This window comes from Triticum aestivum, chromosome 5A (assembly GCF_018294505.1).
Source record: "Triticum aestivum cultivar Chinese Spring chromosome 5A, IWGSC CS RefSeq v2.1, whole genome shotgun sequence".
NCBI lineage: Eukaryota > Viridiplantae > Streptophyta > Magnoliopsida > Poales > Poaceae > Triticum > Triticum aestivum.
In genome coordinates this window covers 326,306,530-326,317,545 of record NC_057806.1, presented here as the reverse complement: position 1 = coordinate 326,317,545, position 11,016 = coordinate 326,306,530, and the positions used below count along the sequence as shown (strand labels likewise).

The following is an 11,016-nucleotide window of genomic DNA, read 5'->3' as shown; positions in this document are numbered from 1 at the left end:
GAGGAAGCACCACTTCCTTGTCTTGTCTGACCGATCGAACTGGATCAGCTGATTACCTGAACACGTAGCTCGGGTCCTGTAAGTGGTCCACGGGCTCCCCGGGAAGGGTGGGCTCGGGATCCGGCCGGTGGAAGCTTTTTTTTTTTTTTTGACGTCGGGGGAAGCTTGAGTAGGCGCGTCGCAGCAGACGGTAGCCGGCCATGGCTGCTATGAACGATCCGATGCTCGGTTAGGGTTACTGCTGCCGTTGGCTGCTTCAGTTTGGTGCGCGCCGGCGTCGACTATTACAAAATCGCCCCTGACTTGTTAAATACTCCAGGTCAGGATTAATCCAGTAGGATTAATGTTAGCTAACAAACCTGCATCTCCACGTCAGTATAGATATTTGGGAAGGGATACTCGGAGTCGGAGTGGGATACGATCCAGGCATTGAACTTGCATAGGTTGAATCCATCTCCAATTCCTTGTCTGATTCTATCGCCTACATAACCTAACCTACCTCGCCCGCACGGGCGCACGCCGTCTAAGGATATCGTTCACCGCAGCCGTCGCCCGTCCCCACCGCCGCGACCGCCGGCCATCGCCATGGACTACGATGACATGTTAGATTGGATCATATGGGTGCTTTTGTTGATGTTCGCCGTCATCGCTGCGCTCAGCGCCGCCGTGGCGATCGCCGAGGTGGTTCGTCCCGTGCGGCAGCACTGCAAGTGGCTGTCCATCGAGCGGCTGCTGGAGAGCATACCCGACGTCCCATACAAGAAGATGCCCGATCGAGACGGCGGCTCTCCGTCGGAGGAGGAGGAGGGGAAGGAGTTGCGCCGGAGCCAGAGCTCGTGCGTGATCTGCCTGGCGCAGTACGAGGGCGGCGAGCGGTGCAGCGTCCTGCCGGGATGCGGCCACGTGTTCCACAGGGGCTGCGTCGCCACGTGGCTGCACACCACGCACAACACATGTCCGCTCTGCCGGGCGACGATAGCCGCCGGCGCCGTGGCACAGAAGGACAACGACGCACAGGATATGGTGTAACAAGAAGCCTAGAAGTAGAGTCTCGTTTTTACCCCACAGTTTTCGTTGCAGCTCAGGTTATATTGAGGCACACTTTTGTAATTAAAAGCAAGCATTCTGTATTTCTCTGAGCTCGGTTTTTTGCTGAGTAATTGCAGCACCTATTTATTCATCGGGTGCCTGAAAACGTTTTCTACATCAGCCGAATTCGTGGACCGTTGGATCAAAATCAGACGGCTCCCGTCCTTTCTGTGACCTTCAACCGTTCTTTCTCTGTCCCCTTCCAGCACCTGGACGTCTGTCGCCGCACCACCCTCCGCCTCTTTCCGCCATCGTTCTGCCGCTTGCTGAAATAGTTGTATAGAGATAGGACGTGTATTTAAACTTCTATTTTGTTAAATGTAGCGAGTGTTCGTTTATACAAGGAAAAGGAAAGCAATGGCACCAGTGATGGGGTATAGACAAGTCTCATCTTGCAATTCAAGGCCCATGAAGTTGAACTTAATTTTGAACTATTACAAATCATAGACCAAAATTGCCAACTTATATGCCTATACAGTTACTAACCTTCCTAACAAAGATCAATCCACACCACTATACACCCACTTTAGGCCTCATTCGGTTTGAAGGAATTTTACAAAAAAGAGACATGAACATTTTCTATAGATGCATTCGGTTTGTAGGAAATACACGTATGGGAATTTCATAGGAATACCATTAATTTTCTATGTTTTTGAAGAAATCTACACATCCACTCAAAGTTCATTTATGCATATGAACGAGGTAAGACAATTTCTTAGGATGTCAAGTGTCATCCTATTAACTTCTTGTATACTATTCCTAAATCCTACGTTTTGATTTCCTCCAAACCGAATGAGGCCTTAATGGATTTCGACTCCCATAACTTAGTTTATTATTATGCATTCATCCATCTGGCTTACTCATATACGTATATTATAGCGTACATTTATTACACCTTTGCTTGGTACAATTGCACATGCACGTGTACATATCTAAGTCATAAATCCATACAATTGAACACGTGTCACTCTTTTATTTGTCAAACCAATCTACTTCATAGACCATGCATGCCATGTTACTCCCAGTTCCACACAACAAACTTTGTGGTCAACCTCAAACTCAAGTGACCATCAAAAAAATCCTGCATTGATGAAATCTGGTTAACATCTGTAAGCCGTGTACATATGGGTAGAAAAAAATACAGTAAATTCAGTTAGAGAAGAGTAAACAAATTCACTTATGGTAATGTCCAAATATCCGGTTACGGCAATGTAGTAGTGTTCACATTTAGTTGACACACTGCTAGAAATTTCAGTTATATTAAAATTGGAAGTCAAAGTGCTCTGTCATGTAGTACTATCTTCAGCATTTCAGTTCAATGTTTCATGTCCGAACTACACATATTAATTAGCTACTTCCATGCCCTCTCTATGACCAAATGGGCCAAGTGCCAGACAACAACTATGATCAAATGTACCACATTCAATACCCCAACTAAAACCGTTGCATGAATCAGGAGAGGGTCGATGCCAAGCAAGAGACACCTCATGTATGTCACCGACCATCATGAGAGGACGAAATCAACATAGATAACAAATCCTATCGGGTTGATCAGACTCCCCAAAAGAGAACGAGAGACTGGATGCGGAGACTCATCTTTCTCGGGGGGTTCTTCGCCGCGTCGTCGATGTTGAGGTTCGTCCTTATTCCGCGATGAAGATTGTCATCTTCCAACCCCACCTCTATCCTCGCTGAACAATTGGGACAACGCAAGAAAGGTTGGTGAAGGTGTGAACATTGGAACGGGTATGACAAAGTTTCATGCACCTATGCGCAAATATGCACATGTTACTAGCCGATTAGGTCATTTATGATTCTTTTTATAATCTTGAAGAAAACCAAGGGGTTTCCTGCACAATTGTTTTCATAGGCGTAGGATCCCCCTCCCCGGGCATGTGGGAGTGCTGCTACGTTGGCGTGCTACCTACCCACGGTTAGCGACAAGTGAGGTATATTGAGAGCCATCTTCAACAGACACGCAACGCGCTAAATAATTTTTACAGTGCTGAAATAGCATTTTTTTACGCGCAGCAGAGTGCTGGTTTCAGTGCCCGTTGCAAAATATGGCGCGTACGAGCAGCTCCAGCAGCCGCTGCAAAAAATGACGCACACGAACAACCGTTAATACGATGCAACATATAGGAACAATATGAAACAACATATAGATAAAATTCAAATAGCATAGTTCAAGCTCAACACCACAAACTAGTCCATACGATAGAAATAATAATAGATAAAAATGATACTACGATGCAAATATACTAGAAACTACTCCTTGTTGTTGTTGTCCTTCTCCTCATCGGTGGTGTAGCCCAACGACAGAAACGCGTCATCCCACCGAGGATCATTGTCGTCAAAGGTCGACGCAGATCCCAGTTCGCACTACGCTATCGCCAGTGCCTTTCGCGCACGCTTGTCCGCCCGATCCGCGGCTCGCAGCGGCCTCCTCTGCGCCCAGAAGTTGTTCTCGGCGGTGACATCCTCCGGGAAGCGCTGGCGCCACTCCGCCATGGCGTACTCGTCCGTCTCGGTGACGAGGAGGCGGTGCTCCCGCCTACGCTGGATGCGACGGTGCTCGTCGATGATTAGCCGCGGTGGAGGCGCGAGGTCCTGCACCTGGTGGCGTGTCCGAGAAATTCATCTGCGAATGTGGCCGGTTGAAGCGCCACGCCGCCGCGTTGTACGCGCGGGCGACCTCGTGGGCGGTCTCGAACGTCCCGAGACCGAGACGTCTATTACCGGAGCGGATCTCCGCGTAATACACGCCGGAGGGGCGGGCACGGACGCTACGGTAGCCGGAGCTGCTCCAGGCGCGCGGCGGGGGAGGAGGGAGGATGGCGCGACGGCAACGGCAGGGCACTGGAGGCGAGGAAGAAGGGCGCGATGGGGAAGAACGAGGCGATGGAGTGGCGGTTGGTGGGCCTGCGCGCGGGTTTTTATAGCGCCCGATGCCGCGCGTGCACTTTTTTCCCACGCCGGATTATCCCGCGCCTGCTGAAGCGCGCTAAACCGGCCCGCGCACGTGGTATCTAGGGCGCATGTTGGAGATGCTCTTGCCAAAGTGAAGTCTTAGCACAAGTTAGGTAGAAATTACATGGGACTATCACATGATGGGTTCAAGTACTGGACTTGACGCTAGTGGTTGTATTTTTTAAAAGAAAAATCAGCCTTTTCAATGTTCGTTTAGTAGACAAATATATTTCCGCTGGACGTGTGATGACTTTATCAATCTCAACAGCATTGTTGTGTTCATTTTAGAAAAAACAATTACACCTCCTGATGGTTAAATAAAAGACCTAGACGAGCAAGTAGTTCAGGCGGACTTGCGCAGGGAAAACGGACACAGGAGTCAGGAGACGTGACGTTACATGCATGGGACAGATCGTCGAGACTCGAGTCCAATCGCAGCTCCTGATCAGAACCACCCGGGCGGTTAATTACCAGTTTACCATACATAACCTCAGGTCGAGAAATCGATTGGCAGCACACAAAGTCCAAAAAAGTTTCGAAGCTAGTCGATTCCAGGTATACGCTCGCGTGCTTGTCGAGGGAATCGCCGCCGGCATCACCAGGGCCGATCCATCCATCCTTTCTGCCATGGTCAACATGGACGGTGCGATGGAGTGCATTGCACGAGTATGTCGGGCCATCGTCACAGCCTGCGACACGATCACGGCCGCCGCGCTGCTCGTCAGGGAGTCCGCGGAGGCCCTCAGGGTGGCCGCGGAGGCGGCCCGGAACGAGCCGACGCCGACGCCGGACATGCGGCCACCCGCCGACCGCGACGGCGCAGCCGCCACTTCGGATGACCGGAGCGAGTGCGTGATCTGCATGGAGCCGTACGAGGCCGGCGGCGACCGGTGCCGCGTCCTGCCGGCGTGCGGCCACATGTTCCACAGGCGCTGCCTCAGGACGTGGCTGCGCACCAGCAGCACTTGCCCGCTCTGCAGGGCATCCACAGAGCCGGCGCCGGCGCACGTCCGACGGGCAACTCCGGTGTAGATTGGTCTTCGATAGTTCTGTTCAAAATTTTCTTTCTGTCTGTCTGGTGGTTTTGTGTTGTGACCTGCCGGGTGTATCACTGTATCAACGCCGGCGCCTCTTGTTAACTGGAAAAGATAAATCAGTTTAGGGAAACGTTGCACACCGGCTGACCGGCCTAACCGTGCGCCGGTCGAGTGCGCAGCGTACGATCCGCATTGATCGGCTGGCTCCTGTTGCACCAACGACCCACATGCTGGTGGGCCTTGGCCGCTTTTTTTTTATTGAGCTGGCCGACCACTTTTCTTCCCATGCTTATCTCTATTCCCAGCCGTGTCCACTCGTTTGTTTTTCTTTCTTTTTTTCGTTGTAATTGCCAAGGACAACGCGGAGGAGCTCCAACCGGTTGATAACTTGATATGGAGCTACAACCGGCGAGCCGTTTTGATGGACCGGCGTGATTTTTTGCCGTGACCGGGGCCGATGAGCCATTTTTTGCTGCAACCGACGAGTAGTTCTGATGGTACCGGTGTGATCTTTTGCGATGACCAGCGACGGCAGTTTTTTTTACTACAAACGACGAGTTGTTTTGCTGGCATAGTGTGTTTTCTTGCGGTGACCAGTGGCGGCGAACTTTTTCCTTTTTTGCTACAAAAGATGAGTTGTTTTGCTTGGACTGGCCAGAATTTTTGTTGCATCCTAGTGATGGCAAATCCTTTTTTTTTCTGTAACCGGCTATCATTTTTGCTGGGACTGGCGAGGCTTTTTGTTGAGACCGGCGAGAATTTTGTGCTGCGGCCGACCAATGGCAAGTTACTTCTTTGCTGGAACCGGCGATCAATTTTGCTGGGAGCGGCGAGAATTTTTGTTGTGATCGGCAACCGACGAGATTTTTTGCTATGACCCGACGATTGTGAGTAATTTTTTGTTTTGCTAGCGATCATTTGTGCTCGGACCGGTAAGAATTTTTTTTGCGACAGACGAGAATTTTGCTACGACCCAGCGATGGCAAGCCTTTCTTTTGTTGGAATCATCGGTCATTTTTGCTGGGACCGGTGAGAATTTTTGTTGCGATCGGCAAGATTTTTTGTTGCTGAGTATTTATGGAGCTTTTTTGCTGTAATATAACCAGATTATTTGTTGGGACCAGTGAGAAATTTTGTTGTGACCGGCTAGATTTTTGTTGCTGAGTATTTATGGAGTTCTTTTGATGGAGATTATTTGCTAGGACTGGCGAGACGGAAAGCTGCAACCGGCAAGATGGTTTGTTGGGACCAGCACATGCCATGCAACAACAAGCTTTTTGCGTGAGGCAACGGCGTCGAGTTACGATGGTGATGCAGAGCGGCGGCAATGAGCTGCGACGGTGGGTGTGGCATTCATGGTCGCCTCCCAGCTTCCACGTCTTCGCTTGAAGCTTTTTGAGAGACAGTTGTAGCTTTCTCAGCCGACGGTCATAGCATTTTTCATTGCTGGTTGCAGCTGGTCCACGTTCCGGTCGCAGTCTATGCTTTCTCTGGTTGCAGCAGAAGAAGGTTTCTCGGCCGCCGGTGGCATTTTTCTGTGCTGGTTGCAGCTAGTCCGCGCTCTGGTTGCAGTCTATGCTTTCTCTGGTTGCAGCAAAAAGCGACACCGATAGTAGTTTTCTCCGTCGCCGGTCGTAGCATTTTTCTACGCTGGTTGCAGCTCCTCTGCGCTCCGGTTGCAGTCTATGCTTTCTTTGGTTGCAGCAAAAATTGACACGGATAGTAGCTTTCTCGGCCGCTGGTCGTAGCATTTTTCTGTGCTGGATGCAGCTAGTCCGCGCTCCGATCGCAGTCTATGCTTTCTTTGGTTGCAGCAAAAAGCGACACCGATAGTAGCTTTCTTAGCTGCCGGTCCTAGCATTTTTCTATGCTGGTTGCAGCTCCTCCGCGCGCTGGTTACAACCCCAACTTTCACTAGTTGCAACAAAACGTGATGTCGGCCGTAGCAATTTGGCACACTGGTTGCAGCTTCGCCGTAGCCGGTTGTAGCTGGGAGCATCCTGCCGGGATGCTACGACCGATGGTGTGCGTGGCCCGAATGCTGCAACCGGCATGGGGCGCGACTGGGAGCAATCGATCAGTATGCTGCAACTGGCATGGTGCGCGGCATCTGACATGATGGCTTCCTCTGCAACCGGGCGCTTGCTTTTGCTTGAACCGGCAACAACGAATGCTACACCAGCAATGGTGTGTGCTGAAACGGGAGACAATGGATACTACGGCCGGCAAGCGACGCTACGGCCGGCGATGGCGAGCGCTGCTGCTAACGAGCACACGATGGTGGCGCTGCGAGTCGCGGCCGATCGACGGCAAGAAAGATGAGTCGCGATCGGCGGAGACGAGCGGCGGCCGTGGTCCACGACTGGCAAGGGGACAGCGGCGTGATGTACGAGTACGCATACGGGTACACGAGGCGAGTGTTGCGGGTGAGCTGGGCTGGAACGCGGGCGTTGATCTAGAAGGACGCAAACCACGTACATGTACAATAAATGCAAAGGACTGGGAAGGAAAGATACGAGTGCATCGAGTGGTTGCGCACCCCCGATCGTGCGGCTGGCGAGCGACCGGCCTAGTGCTTGCGCCAGTTCGCCGGCGCCTATCAGCCCCCATCAGTTTATGCATTAATCTGTCGTGTTCGTGTTCACCATCCGCGAGCTGGCGCAACTACTGCCTTGCCTCGCTGCTCAGCTCTGGCGCTTCTTTTCTTTTTAAAACAGAGGCAAAAGGCTTGATCATTTTATACTTCTATAATGGGCTGCTCGACGGCGAAAAAAACCTCTCAGCTGTCCATTGTCGGGTGGCATGCTGCGAGAGCCTCTTTCTGCCCCATGATAGGTGGACCGCCTGTCGCGTCCGGTCCATCTGTCATTGGGCGACGCCTGCAGCAGGCGCCCGATAGTCTGGTCGGGATCCGTCCCCAATGCCACTGGAATAGATGGATCGCCCGGGGCCATCATCATTGAGTGGCTAGGGGGCGTCCTTGAGTGAGGCCATGCGCGCTAACCAGTGCGCCCCGGGCAAGCCGGTCCCAGCTATGAGGTCCATGATGAGTGGGTTGTGTGCCCATCCCGGGCCATCATCATTGAGTTGTTTCGTGCGAATTCACAGGTGTCGGCTCCGACTATGTGGTCCGTGATGGGTGGACCGCTGGGCGCATAATGGGATGGCTCTTGATCTGCTCGCTCTGGCTCAATGCAGGTCGTCAGGGCCCGTGGCTACATGCTGCAGGGGTAAGAATGTATTTGACGCAATCTGGTCGGATCTGACCCTAGAGGGTGTGATGTTGCTTTTGTGGCATGACTGGCCATGGTAAATTGTCACGAGGAAGTGGTATCGTGGCTAGCGATGGTGGACATGCTGCACAGTGGGCTTGGCTCCAATTGTTCGATACCCATGGGTGGTACAGATTTGCAAGACCACCAACGGGAGAGGAGGATCCCAGGCGAAAGAGTTTTGCAACGGGGCGCATGCGGGCATCGTTACTTCCTTGGGCGTGTTGCCTCGAAGATCCTTACCCTCTCCCCACGTATGGTGCTTGGACTCTCTGGGTGAAAACCCAAACTCGGGTTCTTCGGAGTGGGCGGTGGCGGCGTCTAGGTCGCGACCTCCTTGGAGGCGTCGCCTTGGAGTGTTAGCCTTTGGTGGCATTGTGGTGGTCTCTCGTAGTCACACGTGGTGTATGTCGGGGCAGCGACCCCAGAACCTTGTTGTGCACCGTGACGACGGTCTCGAGCAGTGGTGCGGCGTCAAATCCATGAGGCAGGGTTGTAGCTCGACATGGTGGCTTGGGTGGAAACAATGGGTTGCAGGGACAATAGGGTTGTCGGCTCAGTCGATGCATCCTAGAAGGGACGGTTGAACGATATGTCAGGGCAGCAGGCCAGATGTGGTGTGATGACCGTGGTCTGCGAGCGGTTGCCCTGAGCAGCATGGGCTGCGTGTAGCTGGGTCATGCGACGTTGCAGCTCGATCCGAGTGGTTGTATGTCCGGGCGGTGGCCCTGGAAGGCGGTGTCGATTGAGTGCGCTGGGCACGATGGAGCGAGGGTTGTTGGGGCGGCGGCCCCGAGAGTTTCACTACTTCAAGTGCATTGACCTTGTATCGTGTGGGTGGCGACTTTCCATGAAAGTTGGACGTCGACATGTCGTCTACTGTAACTAGCATGTGGCTTTGTGGGTGCTTATCTCGTCACCTCCGTGGAGAGTCCTGGTCTGCTCCTCCAATAGCAACAACAACAACAAAGCCTTTAGTCCCAAACAAGTTGGGGTAGACTAGATCCAAAATCCATAAGAACAACACAACCAACTCATGGTTCTGGCACATGGATAGCAAGTGTTGGGGAATCGATTATAGTTCATCACGAAGTTCCAGTAACTTGATGATAGTGAATAGAGAACTCTATCAATCACGATCTTATCTGGAAGATTAACTCCCACTTGATTCAAGCGATTATAATACTCAGACATTCTGAGCACATGCTCAGTGGTTGAGCTATACTCCTCCATCTTGTAGGTAAAGTACTTGTCAGAGGTCTCAGACCTCTCGACTCGGGCATGAGTCTGAAATACCAATTTCAGCTCTTGGAACATCTTATATGCCTCGTGGCGTTCAAAACTCTTTTGAAGTCCCGGTTCTATGCCGTAAAGCATGGTGCACTAAACTATCAAGTAGTCATCATACCGAGCTTGCCAAACGTTCACAACGTCTGCACCTCCTCCTGCAATAGGTCCGTCACCTAGCGGTGCATCAAGGACATAATTCTTCTGTGCAGCAATGAGGATAATTCTCATATCACGGATCCAGTCCGCATCATTGCTACTAACATCTTTCAACTTATTTTTCTCTAGGAACATATCAAAACAAAATGGGGAGCTCTAACGTGAGCTATTGATCTACAACATAATTTGCAAATACTATCAGGACTAAGTTCATGAAAATTAAAGTTTAATTAATCAGATTACTTAAGAACTTCCACTTAGATAGACATCCCTCTAGTCATCTAAATGATCACGTGATCCATATCAACTAAACCATGTCCAATCATCACGTGAGATGGAGTAGTTTTCAATGGTGAACATCACTATGTTGATCATATCTACTATATGATTCACGTTCGACCTTTCAGTCTCAGTGTTTCGAGGCCATATCTGCATATGCTAGGCTCGTCAAGTTTAACCCGAGTATTCCACGTGTGCAAAACTGGCTTGCACCCGTTGTATGTGAACGTAGAGCTTATCACACCCGATCATCACATGGTGTCTCGGCACGACGAACTGTTGCACGGTGCATACTTAGGGAGAACACTTATACCTTGAAATTTAGTGAGGGATCATCTTACAATGCTACCATCGTACTAAGAAAAATAAGATGCATAAAGGATAAACATCACATGAAATCAAAATATGTGACATGATATGGCCATCATCATCATCTTGTGCCATTGATCTCCATCTCCAAAGCACCGTCATGATCTCCATCATCACCGGCATTACACCATGATCTCCATCATCTTGATCTCTATCAACATATCGTTACATGGTCATCTCATCAACTATTGCTACCGCATAGCAATAAAGTAAAGCAATTATATGGTGCTTGCATATTATGCATAAAGAGACAACCATAAGGCTCCTGCCAGTTGCCGATAACTTTAACAAAACATGATCATCTCATACAACAATTTATATTGTTGGGGATCATAGCACAAATTTAAAATTTTACACGCATCACCAAGATCAATCTATGGAGTCATCTAGCAACGAGGGGAAGAGGAGTGCATCTACATACCCTTGTAGATCGCGAGCGGAAGCGTTCAAGAGAAAGGGGATGAAGGAGTCGTACTCGTCGTGATCCAAATCACCGATGATCGTAGCGCCGAACGGACGGCACCTCCGCGTTCAACACACATACGGAGCGAGGA

General features: G+C 50.7%; 1 protein-coding gene across 1 annotated transcript; it reads left to right on the top strand.

The window, feature by feature from the left end:
• The first annotated feature begins 403 nt into the window (after positions 1 to 403).
• LOC123106874 (RING-H2 finger protein ATL56-like) lies at positions 404 to 1,204 on the top strand. Its single transcript, XM_044528908.1, has one exon. It carries the CDS (start codon positions 586 to 588, stop codon positions 1,027 to 1,029), a length of 444 nt encoding a protein of 147 aa, XP_044384843.1. The 5' UTR covers positions 404 to 585; the 3' UTR covers positions 1,030 to 1,204.
• The last annotated feature ends 9,812 nt before the right edge of the window (positions 1,205 to 11,016 follow it).

Coding starts and splice junctions, on each gene's coding strand:
- LOC123106874 (XM_044528908.1), top strand. CDS start 586: ATGGACTACGATGACATGTTAGATTGGATCATATGGGTGCTTTTGTTG.